The 19,989-nt window shown below is 43.0% G+C and overlaps 1 protein-coding gene across 17 annotated transcripts in view; it reads left to right on the top strand.

The window, feature by feature from the left end:
• The window catches only part of ADGRG2 (adhesion G protein-coupled receptor G2), a 102,138-nt gene that overhangs the window by 62,151 nt on the left and 19,998 nt on the right, over positions 1-19,989 (top strand). For 6 of the 17 annotated variants that reach the window (XM_051826977.2, XM_051826972.2, XM_051826985.2 and 3 more), the window contains 11 exons: positions 2,014-2,049; positions 2,157-2,180; positions 3,666-3,704; positions 5,629-5,670; positions 7,487-7,540; positions 10,944-10,999; positions 11,903-11,958; positions 14,496-14,535; positions 14,972-15,009; positions 16,109-16,203; positions 17,106-17,172. In XM_051826977.2, coding sequence (XP_051682937.2) covers positions 2,014-2,049; positions 2,157-2,180; positions 3,666-3,704; positions 5,629-5,670; positions 7,487-7,540; positions 10,944-10,999; positions 11,903-11,958; positions 14,496-14,535; positions 14,972-15,009; positions 16,109-16,203; positions 17,106-17,172 — 547 coding nt within the window. Of the gene's footprint in view, positions 1-2,013; positions 2,059-2,156; positions 2,181-3,665; positions 3,705-5,628; positions 5,671-7,486; positions 7,541-10,943; positions 11,000-11,902; positions 11,959-14,495; positions 14,536-14,971; positions 15,010-16,108; positions 16,204-17,105; positions 17,173-19,989 lie in introns of all 17 variants that reach the window. The other 11 variants (XM_051826986.2, XM_051826974.2, XM_070066628.1 and 8 more) reach the window with 5 other exon arrangements.

Here is a 19,989-nt window from a genome sequence, read left to right as displayed (position 1 = left end):
CAGAGAGAGAGAAGAGGCAGAGAGAGAGAGAGAAGAGGCAGAGAGAGAGAGAGAAGAGGCAGAGAGAGAGAGAAGAGGCAGAGAGAGAGAGAAGAGGCAGAGAGAGAGAGAGAAGAGGCAGAGAGAGAGACAGAGAAGAGGCAGAGAGAGAGACAGAGAAGAGGCAGAGAGAGAGACAGAGAAGAGGCAGAGAGAGAGAGAGAAGAGGCAGAGAGAGAGAGAGAAGAGGCAGAGATAGAGACAGAGAAGAGGCAGAGAGAGAGAGAGAAGAGGCAGAGAGAGAGAGAGAAGAGGCAGAGAGAGAGAGAGAAGAGGCAGAGAGAGAGACAGAGAAGAGGCAGAGAGAGACAGAGAAGAGGCAGAGAGAGACAGAGAAGAGGCAGAGAGAGAGAGAGAAGAGGCAGAGAGAGACAGAGAAGAGGCAGAGAGAGAGACAGAGAAGAGGCAGAGAGAGAGAAGAGGCAGAGGCAGAGAGAGAGAAGAGGCAGAGGCAGAGAGAGAGAGAGAGAAGAGGCAGAGAGAGAGAGAGAAGAGGCAGAGAGAGAGAGAGAAGAGGCAGAGAGAGAGACAGAGAAGAGGCAGAGAGAGAGACAGAGAAGAGGCAGAGAGAGACAGAGAAGAGGCAGAGAGAGAGAGAGAGAAGAGGCAGAGAGAGAGAGAGAAGAGGCAGAGAGAGAGACAGAGAAGAGGCAGAGAGAGAGACAGAGAAGAGGCAGAGAGAGAGAAGAGGCAGAGAGAGAGAGAGAAGAGGCAGAGAGAGAGAGAGAAGAGGCAGAGAGAGAGAGAGAAGAGGCAGAGAGAGAGAGAGAAGAGGCAGAGAGAGAAGAGGCAGAGAGAGAGAGAGAAGAGGCAGAGAGAGAGAAGAGGCAGAGAGAGAGACAGAGAAGAGGCAGAGAGAGAGACAGAGAAGAGGCAGAGAGAGAGAAGAGGCAGAGAGAGAGAGAGAAGAGGCAGAGAGAGAGAGAGAAGAGGCAGAGAGAGAGAGAAGAGGCAGAGAGAGAGAGAGAAGAGGCAGAGAGAGAGACAGAGAAGAGGCAGAGAGAGAGACAGAGAAGAGGCAGAGAGAGAGAAGAGGCAGAGAGAGAGACAGAGAAGAGGCAGAGAGAGAGAGAGAAGAGGCAGAGAGAGAGAGAAGAGGCAGAGAGAGAGAAAAGAGGCAGAGAGAGAGAAGAGGCAGAGGCAGAGAGAGAGAAGAGGCAGAGGCAGAGAGAGAGACAGAGAAGAGGCAGAGAGAGAGACAGAGAAGAGGCAGAGAGAGAGAAGAGGCAGAGAAAGAGAGAGAAGAGGCAGAGAGAGAGACAGAGAAGAGGCAGAGAGAGAGACAGAGAAGAGGCAGAGAGAGAGAGAGAAGAGGCAGAGAGAGAGACAGAGAAGAGGCAGAGAGAGAGAAGAGGCAGAGAGAGAGAGAGAAGAGGCAGAGAGAGAGAGAGAAGAGGCAGAGAGAGAGAGAGAAGAGGCAGAGAGAGAGAGAGAAGAGGCAGAGAGAGAGAGAGAAGAGGCAGAGAGAGAGAGAAGAGGCAGAGAGAGAGAGAGAAGAGGCAGAGAGAGAGAGAGAAGAGGCAGAGAGAGAGAAGTCTTCCATCCGCCGGTTCACTCCCCAATTGGCTGCAATGGCCAGAGGTATGCCAATTCACAGCCAGGAGCTAGGAGCTGCTTCCAGTTCCCCCACGCGGGTGCAGGGGCCCAAGGACTTGGGCCATCTTCTACTGCTTTCCCAGGCCATAGCAGAGAGCTGGATTGGAAGTGGAGCAGCTGGGTCTTGAACTGGTGCCCATATAGGATGCTGGTGCTTCAGGCCAGGGCGTTAACCCACTGCACCACAGCGCCAATCCCCCCAAGTAATTTGTTTTTAAATGCATGCTCACAAAGTGATTGTGGGGCTTACAGATGGATCTGCTAGTATGGTTTCTACTTCTTTCCATAATTGTCTCAAAAGTTCTAACTCCTTAAAAATTTAATAATTATCTCCATGTTGTTATTATTTTAATGTTTTGTTGTCATTTTCTCTTGCAGATGAATCATCTGTCGGTTTTGTTTCCTACTCCAATGGTACTCCAGGCAAGATTTTGAAAACATTTAAACGTAGATTTGGCCCAATTTGTTAAGTTTGGGTTTGACTTGTACTTTCACCTTGTTTTTCTCCTTGGGACAAAAAGAGGTTCAAACTACAAGTCTCAATGGTAAGAATTGTTCTGAAGCAAGTGAAAGCTACAAACTCTGAATGTGAATATAAATAGAATGGATGAGGCTGGAGGGTTCAGTTTCTAAATTATTTCTGAAGACATTGATAGTTGCCAATAACCAAAACCCTCAAGAGTGACTGCAGCTTTCTGGTCGCATGATAAAACTCTTACAGTCCTGAGAGAAGACTCCCCTCCCCCCCAGTCACTCTAAATGATATAGAGAAGCGCAGATCACATTGCGAGTGCTATTGCGCTTGCTCTTGCACACGATGCCAGCAAGTCTAACAGGACAGATTGTTTCAATGTGAAGAGCACATCCAGTGACTTCAATATGATTCAGCATAGATTTGCAAGCACGGAGCGTCCAAAGGCAGCCTTTCAGTAGACGGTTTTATCAATTTTGAAAGAGTAGGAAATGGAAAAATAATTGGCATCCTCATCAGGCTAGAGCAAAGGACAAAGAACTGGGCTGTGTCGGAGGCAGGTGGGCAGGGCAGCATGTTCTACTCCCTCCCCTCTGCCTCCCATCTCATTGTGGTCAAACCCCAGTACCTTTCACAACCTCTTAGTGAAAGTCTCACCGCGGTCTTGGTGGTTAAGGAGCTAAGCAATCATAGATGCAGCTCATACCGACCAAAACTGGTTTAAATTCGTATTTGGCCCAGTGGGAAAGACCAAATGTTGCCACTTTTATGTACAATGACCTTTTACAGTGAAAAAGAATATCTTCCATTTAGCTTTGGCAGCAGTTTTGGGTCCCATTGTGTGTGTGTGTGTGTGCGTGTGAGATTCGTTTTCCTAACATTGCACCCAGATTAGTAAATTCTAGGATGATTTTCATTTAAAGGAATACCAGTTAAAGTAAAGTTTGATTATAAGTCAAGCAGGATCCAAATGAGATTTTCCCAATAGTTGAATGCAATGTTTAAAGAACTTCAGATTTCAACTAGAATTATTTAAAATTGCTGTATAAGAGCATGCCAGTGTGAGAAATGCAAGCACCCACAGGGCTATATATGAAAGTTAGTAGTGATGCTGGAACTATCACATCCCTGTGGGACTTTTATCACAACAGAAGGGAAGAGGAACATTTTAAACAGTGTAGATGAGTTTACTTAAAGTCAATCACTATAGGTGTGTTGCTGTACATTAGACGCACAACTTGCTTTCAGGAAACATTTTATATGAGAGGACTTTTGTCTCTGGGGATTGGAGAATGGGGAGTGAAGAGGGGATGGGCAGCAATTACTTTAATATGTAGCCCTAGGGATGCTTCTTACTAGTGCACACTCCTATAAAGCAATTTTAAATAGTTCAAGCTTAAATTTGAAGTTCTTGAACATTATATTCAACTACCTTTTCAGATGGCTTTTGCAAAATTTTCTCCTAGATCTAGAAAGAACCAAAACGTTTAAGGATTTGGGAAGATGCATGTTTATTAACCATGCCAGTAGTTATGCTAACTTTTGAATTTTATTGCAGATGCCACATCAAGTGTATTATCTACATTAAACAAAACAGGTAATGTCAAGTTATTTTTGAAGTCATAGGCTTGTGTTCTATGGCTTCTTGAGTTTCTCACTTGTGTGGTCCATTGGGTTAGTAAAGAGCTTTCTTTTGTCTCCTTGCCCACTCTATCCTGTGCCTTCACCTATTGATTTATTACACCCCTCTAATGTTGACATTGACCTATGATTCTCTGGTCACCACACCCCTAAACTTTAAACTGTTACAGCCATAACACTCCACTTAAAATAGCATCTATTATTTTTCTGATAGCATCTATTATTTTTCTGATTTGACTAGTGATACCTATTAGTTTATAATAATGGAGAATATAGAGAAACACAAAGAGAATAGAAGTTATCTTTAATGTTACTCTCCTAGGACTACTGTTAACCATTCAGTATATTTCCATCTAGTATCACATAGATGTATTTTATATGCAAATACTCTGTATGTCCTTTGCAAAATGATCAGTTTACATAGGTCTTCTTCATCTTACCCTTTGACATAATATTAAATTGTAAGTATTTTCCAATATCCCTTTCTATTCATGATTTAATATCCCATTGTGTACCATATGTTGAACATTAAAGCCATTTTTTTTTAATAAAAGTTGTTGCAATGAGCATCCTGGTGCCAACATCTTTGCACTCATCCTTGATTTCCATAGGCTACATTCCAAGGATTGGTCAAAATGGGTCAGCAGTATGACTACTTTAAGACCCTTGATAGCTACTGCCCAATTACCTTCTAGAAGGGTTGTACCTAGCAACATTCCTGCCAGCAGATGAGAATGACTGTCACCAGACCTTTGCTGAGACTGTCATATATCGTTAACTCTTTCTCTCAGTTCCTTAGGTTTTACTTTTCATTCTTGATTATTAGTGAGGTTAAACATTTTCCCTTGAAAGCACTTCGGTTACTAAAACCAAAAGTTCATTCCACAGTTGTGTTTTGGTTGCCCTAAAAAGAAAATATCAGAGCAAACAAAATAATATATTGACGGGATCATTTATCATAAAGCAAAATGCTATCAGCCTCTATAATTGCCACCAGTCATTGTCCATGGGTCACATATTGAAACAAACTCATCAGTAACATGGCACACACAAGTGAAGTTTATGAAACTGCCAGGGTAATGTCAGCATTCAAGTGAGTCTAAGAGCTTGCCCTTTTCTTCAGAATTTGCCCATCTTTGCAAATTTGTGTCCTGAACACAGTCTTTTCTAATTGGCCACCCTCACAGCATGGATTTCTGAACCTATTCTCCATTATCTGGGGAAGGAACCATGGCCTCTGTCCCCATGTGTGTTGGCAGGTTATTTACAGAGTGTCTTCCTTCCAAGCATGTTAATATTTGCCTGTGAGTCCTTGACTTTGAACAGTCCTGGTCCTGCTATGGGTTTTGCAACCATAGTTAGATGGCCTCGACTGTTCTGAGAATAGTTTTGTGTGTCAATATGATGGGAATAACATTGTATTAACTCTTAAAATAGCAGGACACTTGATTGCATACTAGTGATATTTTAGATCTCATGTATACTGTTTCATATTAGTTTTTACTCTGAATCACTTGCAATTTACAACCTGCACCTTTAAGTTCTTATAGCAACTTAATTCCACATTTATGACATGTAAATTTCTCATTCATTGGTCTAGCAGTAGTGCACGGAAACTTAAATAGAATTACACATCCGTGGAATGTGATAAGTGTGATCTCACTGGGTAGACGTGGGAATCCAGCTCCCAGATTCCCTCATGGCAATGCTACATGATCCATGTATGCGATTCCTGTTCATTCTGTTGAGAGGACCGATAGCGTCTTAAAGGTGTCAACAGTATGATTTTCGTAGCACTTCACTAAAGTGATACTCATGGCAAATTGTTTTTTAAAAACAAGCAACAGTTCTGCTCTAATATTTAAATTGCTTCTTTACAGAAAAAACTAAAATCACTATAGTAAAAACCTTCAATGCCTCAGGTATGACTTATTATCAATATTGAGCTTTTTATGACTAAATAAAATTAAAGAAATGGCTGGTGTTAATGATTTATCTTTTTTCCTACTTTGTAAGAATGAAATCTGCTTGACGAATAGATGTTTATACACGGGGTCCCTGAAGTTGAATTAGGTGTTTGGGGACTATCTAATAAGCAGGCACAGTGCCCATCCTCAAGAATCTTCTAGTCTAAAGAGGAGACGAAGCAAACAGATAACATGAACGTGCATGCAAATAAAGACAATTGATTATATGAGCATTTCTGACATGAAGGGGCATGGGAGATAGGAGAGGTCAACCTCAACTCTTTAAATCAAAGAGCGGACGTACTTTTGAGTACCTGATGCAAGGTGAGGCACACAAGACATGCTTAACAACGGCTTTGGACTTAAAGCAAGGGCTGGCAAACTGTTGCCAATGGACCAGATCTAGTTCACTGCCTATTTTTATAAATAGTTTTATTGGAATGTTGTCATGCCCATTTGTTTGCATATTTTCTATGGCTACTTTTTGCTACATAGAATAGCAGAATTGAATAGTTGCGGCACAGACCAAATGGATATACAAAAGCCTAAGATATTATCTGACCCTTGACAAACAAAGCTTTCTTCCTCATGATCATTTCTTCAGGAATGATCAATGGTCATGTACTTGGGAGAGATTGAAGATAAGAGCCCCAGAAATAGAAAATTCTATTAATGAACAGCAAAAAGACACTCATTACTAAAGGTGGAGGTACAGCAACAATTTAGAGAAAGATGACAGATGATAGAATGAAAAGCTTAGTGAACAAACTAAGGACTCCTAATGTACAATGGAAATAAGCTAGCGATTGGGCATTGCATACATAATCCTGACCAAACAAGGCCTAACAAGGAGACTCAAATATCCCTTAGTGGAAACCGTTTTCCCCTTGCTAAGTACATTATCAGCATCTGCTCCTCCTGTTTACTATGCATCTCTCATGCTTCACCAAAACGATGTGATTAATGAAGGAAAGATTCTTACAGAAATGAACCTTGAGCGTTTTTTACATCAAAGGTGGGGTACACTTCTCCTGTCGCCAAAGGAGAAAGTGTTTCTCAGGTTAGTGTGCATGAAGGTCTTTGTTCTAATGCGGCTTCATTTCAGCTTCCACTCACCCCTGCCTCTTTTGCATGTCTGTGTCCTGGCCATCACTCCATTGTGCCCTCACTAAAACGTCTTATTTACTGGCCAGCATCACCCACTGGATTGTAAGCTCCTAGAGGGCAAGGTCTGTATCTGGAACTCCCTAAAGCCTAGAGAATATGTTAGGTGCTCAGCAAAGATACTTTCAGTTTTCTAGTGTTCGCTCATGAGATGATATCATGACATTAACGATATTTCCTATATACATTTGCCTAAAGGGCTGGGACCAACATTAGGGTGTTCTGGGTAGGGGAGTCCATAGAGAGGAAGGAGGCTCTGTGAGCTAAAGGCCATTCCACTTCAAATCTCTATTTGATTTGTGGTCATGGTGCTGTGTTTATACTGGACAGGAGATGGGCTAATTTGGAAGGGGTTAAAGAAATTTGACAGAGGAGTTAGGGGTCAGACACTGACATACTAGGAAGTAGTAGAGAAATTCCATAGCTGACCAACTAAGAAATGAAAACTCATTCATTTGGTCATGTGGACTTCATCCAGCCAATATATCCAGCTTATTAATATTTTTGGTCCATATTTGATACCTAAATTCGTGAATTTTCTTGACAATGTAATCTGTAAGTGCAAATGTTCACATGCTTAACCGGCTGGGTTGTGTTTTCTTTGCAGGAATCAAACCTCAGAAAAATATCTGCAATTTGTCCTCCATCTGCAATGACTCAGGTTAGTTCTTGTGCCCGTTACACACTACCTGATAAAATCAGCTCCATAGCAAAAATGGCTTTTCTCCTGATGTGGTGTGATGTGCAACTCTCTCTTGCTCTTTTCATAACACCTAGCTACTCAGAGTCCCTAATGAAACCAAAAACAAATTTTAGATATGCAAATTGTCTAGCAAGAGGATGGATTAACTTCCTTAATGTAAGATACTGTGGCTCAGCTGGTTAAGGCCCCAGCCTGCAGTGCCAGCATCCCATATGGGCGCTGGTTCAAGTCCCGGCTGCTCCACTTCCAATCCAGCTCTTTGCTGTGGCCTGGGAAAGCAGTGGAGGATGGCCCAAGTCCTTGGGCCCCTGCACCCATGTGAGAGACCTGGAGGAAGCTCCTCACTCCTGGTTTCGGATCAGCTCAGCTCTGGCCATTGTGGTCATCTGGGGAGTGAACCAGCAGATGGAAGACCTCTCTCTCTGGCTCTAGTCTCTGTAACTCTTTCAAATAAATAAAATAAATCTTAAAAAGAAAAAATACATGAAGCTCTACAACAGATACTTTTCACTTTTTGAATACACAATGCATACCCTTAGTTTACTTGTGAACATAATGAAATTACTGATTATTGAAAGGTCACTTCTATGTAAATCCCTCAAGCGTTTCCATAGGACCTTAAGTATAACAGCTTTGAAACCAGATGTTCTCTTTTGCTAAGAATAAAACCAGTTGGCCTGCTAGAAAGAGGAAACCTCACATACACCTAGTTTAAATGGATGCCAATTCCAGGAGTGTCTATAGTGTATTCATTTTGCCATTCCTAACTAAGACTTACACTATTTTTAAAAATTGAGATGGAAATCTCCTGAGAACATTCTATTTTTGAAATAAGGATATTTTCTTTTCTGTGGGCCAGAGGAATGAAACAAACACTTTTCTCACATTGATTTGGCTCTGTGGGCTCCTTTCCTTGTTAAAGCCAGTGAAAGCAAATGTGAAAAACAGAAAAATACGGTGTGGCAGGGAAGAACTGGCAGGAAGAGAGAAGAGGAAGGCAACATGGTATTTTATGATGCAAAAGTCACAAAATGGTAAACAATCATTATGGGAATGTTTATAATTTTTTTTCTGTTCCTTTTAACAATAATTTGCAGGAACACACATAGGTGACAATTTCAAGTAAAATTAGTTAAGTTGGATAAATTAGAAAATAGGAAAACAATGTTCCCTAAACGCTTTCTATTGTGTAAATGTGAGATTTGCTCACGCGAGCTTTCCATGTAGACAGAGAGGAAGGTATTAGCTGGTTTTGATTAAAAGAAAAAAACCTCTTGGATCCATTTCATTTTCGTGCGTTGTATAACTCTTCTCTCCCCCTTCCTTCTCTTTATGGACCACCCCATAATATCATTATTTTTGAGCTTCCTCCGTCTTGGTGACTAACGTCTAGTTCAGTGTTGTGTCTAGGTGATGTTTGATAACTGTTTGAAAATTAAACGTGTAGGGGGGAAAAAAAACTGGTCATCCTGAATAACGGGTGCCAAGAAGCTTGCTGCAGTAATGTTTTCCGCAATTAAGTGACTGAATTGACCATTTGTTTTAGTGTCTGGTGAAAACAACCTCATCAGGGAACCAACTCTTTTGGCACCAGAAATCCCACCATATCCTGCCAGAAACTAGAAACTTTCACTCCTTCCAGGTTCCAGTCTGGGTTCATTAAGGGAAGTGGAGGCTGGTGAAGAAACTGGGGGTTGACCAGGAAGAATTAAGCTGAGGGTCAGTAAGTGGCGACTTCCTGGTTGCTGCAGTACCACTGTGCTCCCAGGACATTTGTGAAACTCAGTATGTACTCAAGGAGGATGAGAGAATGGAATTGTGGGTGTTGGCACACCGATACACACACACACACTAAATAAGCTTTTGAAAAGCCAAGATTTTAATGGCTAATTCCATGCTGATATCACATGTTTACTTTTAATAATTATGTTCTGTGTTAATTGAAATTTCAGTATCAATACACAAAAGTTGCCATTCTCAGTGGAAAAGTTGTTGAGAGATAGGTCATGTTAATCGTTCTGGCAACTTTGTTAACCATTTTCAAGTGGAAATGGACCACTGGGTGCTCTGCTACGGGAGTCTGTTGTATTTTGGGATTTGGGAAAAGAGGAGATGAGGAGGCCTTCAACTCTCTAGCTCGGAGGTTGGCACACTGCTGCCCATAGTCCAAATATGGCATGCCGCCTGTTTTTGTAACACAGCCATGCCCATTCATTTACGCATTGACTGTGGCTTCTGTCAGTATCTGCAACAGAGACCATTCGGCCTGCAAAATCTCAAGTATTGGGGCCAGCGCCGTGGCTCACTTGGCTAATCCTCCACCTGTGGCACCGGCATCCCGTATGGGCACCGGGTTCTAGTCTCGGTTGCTCCTCTTCCAGGCCAGCTCTCTGCTGTGGCCAGGGAGTGCAGTGGAGGATGGCCCAAGTGCTTGGGCCCTGCACCCGCATGGGAGACCAGAAGGAAGCACCTGGCTCCTGGCTTCGGATCGGTGCAGCGCACCGGCCATAGTGGCCATTTGGGGGATGAACCAATGGAAGGAAGACTTCTCTGTCTAGCTCTGTCAAAAAAAAAAAAAAAAAAAAACACCACAACTCAGGCTGAATCCTGCTCAAGTTGATATGCCGTCCTTACCCCATTGTTCAACAGACCCGTTTTTGCCATTACAGATTTAGGAAGTTCCCGACACATTCTTCTGTTTAGTAGTCTCTATTGTATTTGTTTCCAGACAAAGCCCCTAGGAGCACACCATGTACATACAGGTTCAACGGCATTGAGTTCAGTATTTCCCAAAGTGAGCATTTTAAGAGAATTTTCTGCAGTTTCTAGAATGAAAGCTGCATTGAGTTGTTCAGATGAATAAAGAATTTGCCCTGCCACCCCCTTTAAGTTATCAACTCTGTTGCTAGGAAAAATATTGCAATTGGTAGCTGTATTCAAAAGCGAAATCAACATACAAAAAAGAAAAACTGGCAAAAAATAGATAGACTTCCATAAGCTGATTAACTGCCAAGAACACTTTTTCCTTCCCTCCTTTATCTGTGTACCTGCAACTAGAACATCTTAAATGACCTTTTTAAAAAATTCATGTGAGAGCCACAGTTCCTTAGCAGTTTTAAGGGAAACAAAGTCCTGTTGATAAGGGAACAAACTTTGTCTTTCTGAATCCCCACATAAAACTTATGCTTCATATTTTCCAAAAATTATTGAATAACTTAATCATTAAGAAGTAAATATAAATAAAAACAAAGAATCCAAGGAAATGTTTGCAAAGCAATTTGATCATCTTTTCACATGTTATATTAATCTTTGAGCTGTCAGGGTACAAATCTCAAATTTCTTTTTGGAAACTTCTTTTCAGCATTTTTTCGAGGTGAAATAACATTTCAGTATGATGAAGAAAGCAACAATACCCAGGTAGGTTTTAAACATTTTTCTTATTGCAGTCTTAAAAGGCAAATTCATGTGTATTTCAAGATTTATTCTTTAAAAAGATTTATTTAAGGTTCAAATTACTTATAACATTTGGCACGCTTATTTTTATGACCAAACTGAAATAAAACATATCTTGGAGTCCCCCAGCTTTGTGGTAAGGGCTTGGAATCATAAATAATCAGGGAATTTTGTTGTTAATTATATCCTAGTTTTTACTAGGTTTGCTACTCCTGAGTAAGAGTGTTAATGTGATGCATTTTCATCGCCAGTTAAAATTTGAAGAGCTATGAGAAACTCTTAGCAACCAGAACTATACATATCGAAGGTCAGAATCGCCCGACTCTGCGCAGGCTCACCATATGGTGGGCGCAGATACAGGGCTCTCGGTCTTCCTGTAACCCAGACTCAATCAGAGGCTCCCAGCCAAACATGGCTTGTTCAGCCTGTGAATACTTCCTGACCACCTGCCACCTGTTGGGTGCTAGGAGGCAGCGATGGCTACTGTCCAGTTTCCCTTTGTTACTTCAATCTGGGACCTTTCATGCAAGGATCTTTATAATAGTGTTCCGAGAAGCCTGGAAATGAAGACAGATAGCAGTTAGCACATCAGAGCTGCTGACTCAGAATATTTTTTAATGAAAACTTGCTCAGTCATTATGGATCAACTTTTGAGAACCACTTTTCCTCCCCTTTCCCTTATCTATGTAACTGCAATTTAATTGACTGACAGACAATATTCCGTGTAGTTAAGATCCAGTCTTTGGGGGTGTAATTCTTTCAGTGGCTACCAAAACCAAAGAACAACTTCTTATCGGAGAGTAAAAAGTGAGAAAAGACACACCAATGATGTTTGTTGTATTCTTAATGATTTTATGCTTCTAACAGAATCAAGATAGAGCTAATGGAACCTTAAATGGAATGCTGTCTCTAAGTGAATTGAAGTGAGTAACCTGCTGTTTGATTTAACACTTCAGACATCAACGATAGATAGTCGTTGAGCCATGTCTGCTTTTGGAAACCAAAAATAGGACAGAGAGAGCGAGCGAGCTCCGTGTTGTAGAGCTGATTGGCTTTTGAGTTTTTGGTAAACAATAGTCACCTGTCATCAGCTAATGTCCCCTCAGTTTGTTCACTGTGGTGCTCAGAGTCTATAACCGCTTCATTTGAACTGGGATTTGGGTTTTCATCTGGCTTCACATCCAGCCTGGTGGGAAGACGAGTCCACAGTCAGACTCCGTGTGTGCCACTTGTTATGCATGCTTTCATGAAGCACTGGCGATTCAAAGTCCGAGATCTTTGTTAGAAAGAGCAAGAACGAGCAGAGACAAGAGAAATGCGTGCCATAGAGCTGCCCCTCAGGAAGACAGGAGGTCACAGCAGGCTGGCGGGGGCCAGGAGGCAGTCTTACTCAACTGTCCCTGGTCACAGATCCTTCCTGTCCTTGCCTTTGTGCCAGGGAAGCCTAGCATCAGATACGAAATTCACCTACACTCAGCCTTGCTACTCCCTCACAGATGAGGCTGTTAATTTATGAACTAAACCTAGTGACTGTGACGACACTACGAAGTTAAAACTTCCCTAGTTTTTTTTTTTTTAAAAAAATCCCTTCCGACAGGTCCTGTTTCCAATTAGCATTTGTTTGCTTCCGATGATTCAGTGACATCTAGGCAGAGAGGAATACCATTCCAACTGGTGGATGTCCAGCATCGTCGGGGCACACCGAGTCTAGAGTGAGGATAGAGTCCAGGGATGTGGCTCGTGTCCTTTATGCCAATTCTGTGACCTGCTGATGAAAATCACACTTTCCTACCTTTTCAAAGTTATATCGCATATGGGAAATGAAAAGCAGAAGGTATCAATGACCTGGGAGGATTATCATGTTTAGATGGGCAGAAACAGCCATAGTGATAGGAGACAGTTCTTTATTCTCAAAGTTTGGAATGCTACTTAGCATATTTGTAAGTCATTAATCTTAATTACTAGACTAGAAATAGAGTTGAGTTCAGGGAAAGTCACCCAGAATGTGTTGAGCACCTACTACGTACTGGGTCTTAGGATTCAAATAGGGGCAGACTCAACTCCGAGGTGGAAAAGCAAGCCTAGACTTGTCGTCCTCATCCCTGGCCAAGTACCAAAATCACCATGGGAACTTTCAAAATCCAGAGGCACAGGCACACTCTGTAGAAATGAAATCATTGTTTGGGAGCTGAGACCCAGGCGTCAGCGCTACTTAATGTTGCCCAAGTGGTTCCAACATGAGGCTGGTTTGGACAATCAGACCTCTGCAGTCTGCTGGGGAAGACACAGGATGCAAACAATGACAACGATGCCATAGGATCCCTGCAATGAGGGATAAGCTAAGAGTCTGAACCCAGAGCAGGAGGAGCAGTTAGACCTGGCTGAAGGGTCTGTGGAAAACCCCAGAAGGCAGGTGGCCTCTGAGCTCAGCTGGGCAGCAGTGACTGTGCTGGAGCCACAGACAAGTGTCTCCTTTTCCTTGAGGCAGGGTTTCAACCTCAGCGCTATTGACAGTTGAGGCCTAATGACTCTTTGTGTAGCTGCCCTGTGCATTGTACTGGCTTCTCCCCACCGGATGGCCAGTAACACCCTCCCCAAATGTAACAGCCAAAAAGGTCTCCAGACAATGCCAAATGCATCCCCACTTGGAGTGAGGGTCAGAGCCACCCCAGGTTCAGAACCACTGCCTTAGAGTGAATTTTTAAAGACAAATATTTGAGAGACAGGAGTGAGAGAGTGCTCCTGTCTGCTGGCACTCCCTAAATGCTCACAACAGCTGGGGCCAGGCCAGGCTAAAGCTGGGATCTGGGAACATGCTACTTCCTAGGGCCCACTTCAGCAGGAAGCTGCAATCTGGAGTCAGGGTTGGGCATCCATATGGGATGTGGGTGTGTCGATTGCTAGGGCAAATGCCCACCTCAGAGTTCATTCTTCAACTTGAATTCTTCCATCCTCATTTCATGAGAGGCTCTGAAGTTTTGCCACACTGAAGAGACAAGTGTTGGTGGAGTGGAATTGGAGTTTTGGACTGAAAAAAATCATAAAGGGGAGTTGTGAGAGGGGAAGACAGGGCTGGAAAGTGCTAAAAAGGGCAGGCTGGGTTACTTGAGAGAATGAGGAAGAAAACAGACACAGGGTCCCCCGGGGTTAGTGGCTTGCCCCTCTCAAATTTTTGCCTGGGCAGGCTCTCCCTCTGCCTGGGGATTGCAGCAGCCTGATGAATGACAAGGTTGGGCAGCCATCATTTCTATCTTGCTCTTGGCTAGAGCCCACTTAACTCCCAGGGGTTAGTTTCCCTTTTGTAGCAATAATTTATGTTTTCCCCACATAGGAATCTCTTGATCTACCCAGTGTAGTTGCAAAGTGAACACTGTGTGCTTGTTTGAATTGCTAAAACTGGCTTTCAACTTCACATCACTAATGATCTCCTTAATGTCAATTTCTCTCATTTTGGTAACAGACGGTCTGAGCTCAACAAAACCCTGCAAGCCCTAAGTGAGGTAATTACATACACCCTGTACTTTGTTTCTAATTGACATTATTTGGGGGAAAGCATGGAGTTGTGCATTCCTGGGGAGATAGGTATTCAAATCCTCCAATCTGCCATGGCAGAGTGAATGAACTGGTTCCCATTATTCTAAAGAAATCAGAACAGGGGGCAATAGACGTTCCAAGGAGGTAAGTTTTCCTTCACGTAAGGCCTCTTAAAATGAAAACCCCAGTAGAAAGAGCTGCCCCGTGCAGCAGTGAGCTTTGCGACCCTGGAGGTCTGCCAGCACAGCTCACAGGCGTAGGGAGCTTCAGTGATACAGCAGAAGTCCGGAAGGACTGGGAATCAGGCGAGCCCTGGGGATTCTTGTGGTGCCGAGATTCTGACTCGCCCTGGGTCGTCTCTTCTCACGCTTCCCAGTGATATGAATTTGTTGTTTCTTTCAGACCTATTTTATAGTGTGTGCTACAGCAGAGGCCCAAAGGTCAGTCATCTTTAATGTGTCTTAAGTATCATTACTTCCTGGTTCATGAGAAATAAAGCACAAAGGAGTCTTAGTTAAATGGCAAGTTCAAAGGTGTTCGTCTAAAATAAATGTTAGTGACATTTTGGACTTATATATTTTAGTTTTTCCAAACACTGACCACTCTGTCCATCTTCTCATTTCTTTCTGAGGCCTGGGGACAGGAGGAGTGTGTGCTAGTGGGCCACTTACTCTGGCTCTGGGAGGCTGAGGATCCTTAGCCCCTAGGATCACCAGTATGACCAAGAAGCAGAGAGGGAGAAGGCAAAGAATGGAAAGAGGACAAAAAAAATTTCAAAGGGCATGCGGGGCTGAATCCGAAATCGTTGGACAGTTACTTAGGTTGCACAGATTCTCCTTTTCCACTGTGTCCATTGGCTGTCCTAGCTGCATAAACCAATGCTGTGAAGAACAATCTTACTACCTGACCCCTGAGCGTTGCGCGAGAGCCGCAGTCCTAGAAACAGAGTTTCTACTCACCACACTTTTCCTTGGTACGAATAATGGCAAGCCTTCCATGGACTTGTATGTTGAATCCCTACTCATGCTACTTAGTTGGTTCATTATACTTCTTTTCCGTATTTGCAACATTAATTTTTGACCTAATCCAAGGCTAAAGTGAAGAGAAACAGTCTTCAATCCTTGGTTATCTGATAATGTGGATTGACTCAGAGATTTCAGATTTAGGAGACTCTGATGTTCATCTTGGTTGGCATGTGAAAGGGCTCCCGTGAAGCAGAATCAAATGGCAGACACCAGGCAAGGAGCTGGCAGAGGCGGGAGACTGTAGATGTCAGGCGCTGGCTTTACGGCTGACTTTCAATCCTGCCCGGGCAGGCAAGACGACCCAGTAGCTGTGTGCGCTCAGATCATCTCTGCTTTGCAACATCAGTGAACGCGAACCTCAGTAACCCTTAAAGTCACGGTGGATGGTGTTTACAAAGCTTATTGGGATGACATTGCAAATTAACTCAGAGTTTAGCCGAATTTGCAAAAACAGTTACAAATATGTAGGGAGGTTTCCGATTAACATTCTGGTTACATGTATTTGTCTTTACAGCACACAAAACTGTACATTTACAGTAAAATTGAATACAACAATGAATATATGTGCCATAATGGCTGCTTTGAAAGGAGTAAAGATTCGACCGATGGGTGAGTTGTCTGTCTCCATTGCTGGGTTCATTTTCACGTGACTTGTGTGATGTGTCATTTTAATTGAAAATATAATTGATAAATGTACATATCTTACAGCTTTGTTTTTCTTCCTCCATGGGCAATTTTTAAAGAGCCCTAGAAGGTTATTGTCCCTGCTTTCTTACAGTTTCAGTACATTGTATTTGAAAATAGGATAAAATAAACCCCAGTGAGAGGAAGAATTGTTTAGAGGGTCAGATGGATGACTAATGGGATATGCTTACTTTTTTTATAAGTGATGAGTCAAAATTGTACATATTTATGGTTTTTGTCATGTTTTGTGATGTTCTGATATGCTGTGGAATAGCTAAACCAAGCTATTTAGTATATGCATTACCTCACACGCTTACCATTGTTTTTGTGTGGGGAGAACATTTAAAATCCAATCTTAGCAGTTTTCAATTATACAATCTATTGTAACTGTAATCACCATGTTGTGCAACAGATCTCTTGAACTTACTCTTCCTAACTGGAATTTTATGTCCTCTCACTAACAGCTCTCCACACACACACACCCCCCACCATTCCACTGTTTCTATGAGTTCAACTTCTTAGATTCTACATATGAGTGAGATCATGCGGTCCTTGTCTCTGTGCCTGGCTGATTTCACTTAGCACAATGTTCTCAGGATATATTTACTTCTGAATCTCTCAGGAGTTGCTGAAGAGTGATTGATAATTGTGTGCCTACGACAAAAGAAAAGCCACATAATTGTCAAAATGATGACGTCCAATTCATTTTATCACTTGTTTTAGACAATCGCTCTTTAAATGCAGTCCTTGGGAAGAAGCGCGGCACTGATGGGTCTGGTCTCCCGTGCGGCTTTGCTACTTTCACCTTTCCCTTTTCTCTCCTCCAGAGCAGTGCTGCTGTTCTGTCAGGACACCCTGCCCTTCCTCCCCGGAAGACTTAGAAAAGCTGCAGTGGTAGGTAGTAAACATGCTGACCTTTCTCGCAACGCAAAAAACACATTTAATCACCATGCTGGCTTATTTTTGGCATTGCAGGAGTGAAGAAGGGCTTGCCGTGTTCAGGAAGATGCAGTTTTCTGTTGCATGCAGTTTCCATTTGAACTACTGCTTTAAACCAAAGGCTTGCAATCTTGGCTGTATGTTAGGATGGCCTGGGGAACATGAAACAATATCCTGACTCTCCCCACAGACACAGCAACCAGATGTTTTATGGTTGTTTTAGAAATAATTTTATTTGAGACAGGCAGAAAACAGTGAAAATTAGCACCCACTTGTTCATCCCCCAGATGCCCACAATACCTGGGCCAGGCCAAACCCAGGAGCGCAGAACTCAATCTGGGTCTCCCACACAGATGGCAGGAACCCAGCTGCCTGCACTGTCACCACTGCCTCTCAGGGTTTCCATTAGCAGGAAACTGATTTGAACCCAGACACCCCGATATGGGATGCAGGTACCCCAGAGTCCTCATGGCTAGGCCAAATGCCCACTCCTGTGCTGTCACTTTTATTTATTTATTTTGTTAAAGATTTATTTATTTGAGAGGCAGAGTTACAGAGAGGGAGAGACAGAGAGAGGTCTTCCTATCCGCTGGTTCATTCCCCAAATGGCCACAACGACAAGAGCTGGGCCTATCTGAAGCCAGGAGCTTCTTCTGAGTCTCCCATGCGGGTGCAAGGTCCCAAGCACTTGGGCCGACTTCCACGGCTTTCCTGGGCCATCAGTAGGGAGCTGAATCAGAAGTAGAGCAGCCAGGACTCAAACCTGCACCCATATGGGGTGCCAGAGCTACAGGCAGAAGCTTAACCTACTATGCCACAGCACTGGCCCATTTTGTCATTTTTAAAAACACTTTGTCAGTTTGAGAATTGATAGCTCAATGTTATTATAGCATTTCTCTCATTAAGGCAGAGTTTGATATTTCCCCCATGTATTGGGGGCCATGTTCGTGTCTTTAGGAGTTGTACATTTATGTCTTTTCCTCCTTTTTTCTGATGAGGATTTGATCCATTTTAAGTACTTGATGTATTGTAGATATTGACTCTTTATCTGGGGTATGTGTTGCAAATATTTTATTGAAGGTATCAGTTGTCTTTTGACTATCTTTTTGCCATGTAAATTCAAACTTTGACGAAGTTTACTAATCTTATTTTGCCAGTGAATTTGGAGACAGAGTTAGAAAGCCTCTCCCCATACTCTTACGTTTTTCTAGCACTTTTACGGCTTCATGTCACACTTAGGTCCACTTGGTGTTTCCTCTTGTGTGTGGTGTGAGGTATGGATCCAATTTTATCATCTTCTGAGTGTCTACTCGTGGCTCCAGCTCCACTTATTAAGAAGCCCCTTCCCCACTCCGCCAGTGGTTTCAGTTGCTTCCTTTGTTACATACTAAATTTTGATAGGTATTTGGGCTAACTCTGGATGTTAGCTGTTAACATTGAGGGAAGCTGGGCGAGCAAGACATTGAACCCACTACTGTCTTTTCTGGAAGCCTAAAATTGGCTTCAGTTAAATTTGTAACAAATATCGATTCCCAATCACCACCATTAGAGACTTTGATTTAATTGGTCTGTGACATGGCTGAAGCATTAGGGTTTTTAGAAGCCTTCTAGTGACAATCATGCAGTGCCTCAATGGAGTGACTGTGGGAGATGGAGGCTTCGAAACAACCAAAAACGGATGGTCATGTATATGACCACAGCTACATAAAATATACAGAGAACACACAGGAAGGAAAATCATAAAAATGCTTTCTATAGTTCCCAATGATCAACCTGCCTCCTGGCATGAGGAGTGGGGTTTTTTTGTTTTTTGGTTTTGTTTTTGGTGGCGGTGGGGTGTGGGGAGGTTACTTTGCAGCATTTTCTAGTCAGATAAAAATTGTATTTGAAAAAACAAAACATGCTTTGCTAAAGTGGGAAGCATCTCATCTCGGAAAAGGCGGCTCAGGGTAACCTGTCCGCCCTTCCCAGGCCACATTTCTCAGATGTATTAAAATCCTGGGCTTCAAGGAACAGCTTCGAGTCTTTAGTTAAGGGTCTGTAGCATTTTCTGCATATGAAGTCAAGGGTGCCTTATCCCATTAAACTTCACGTGTCCCAATAAGCTGGAGGGTTGAGCCTATCTGGGGAACAGTTTCCCGAAACACTGGGATCAGATCTGAAGACCACAGTCTTTTGAGGCCCTCTGCTTCTTGACCCAATGGCAGCTCATTCAAAGAGCTATGGGAAAGCAGCAGAATGCAGAAAAGGGAGCAGAATGGGAACCCAGTGTCTGGCCAGGGCTCCGTCAGCTAGCTGTGTAGCCACTCTCCAGGGCAGGTGTTTTACCTGTGAAGCCTTGGGGGAAAAATGAGGAGGTGAATTAGAGCCCTGTAAACTTGGGGAGTGGTTTAGACCAGCATTTCTCAAACATGCTCTTGTGTATCCATCTGTTTAAAATGCAGATGCTGATTCAAGCAGGTTTGGGGCAGGGTCTGAGACCCTGCATTTCGGACCAGGTCCCAGGTGAAGCCAGTGCTGCTTGTGTGTGGGCCCAACCTTGAAGACTGAGGATCTGTTCTAGTCCATAGGGCAGAGCAGGGCAGCAGGTCTCAGCCCTGGCTGCGTGTTGGAGTTATCTGGGGAATTTTTGAAGCACTGATACCTGCCCTCCTACCTTCACAAGTTAGTCTGGGTTTAAAAAAAAAAAAAACTCTTGGTGGGCTAATTCTAATATACAGTCAAGATTGAGAACCCCTTGGGCTACACCTAGAAGGTCACTCAGGGTCTTCC

This window comes from Oryctolagus cuniculus, chromosome X (assembly GCF_964237555.1).
Source record: "Oryctolagus cuniculus chromosome X, mOryCun1.1, whole genome shotgun sequence".
NCBI classification, from domain to species: domain Eukaryota; kingdom Metazoa; phylum Chordata; class Mammalia; order Lagomorpha; family Leporidae; genus Oryctolagus; species Oryctolagus cuniculus.
Note: the sequence above shows the minus strand (reverse complement) of the source record. Positions and strands in the feature narration are given on the sequence as shown.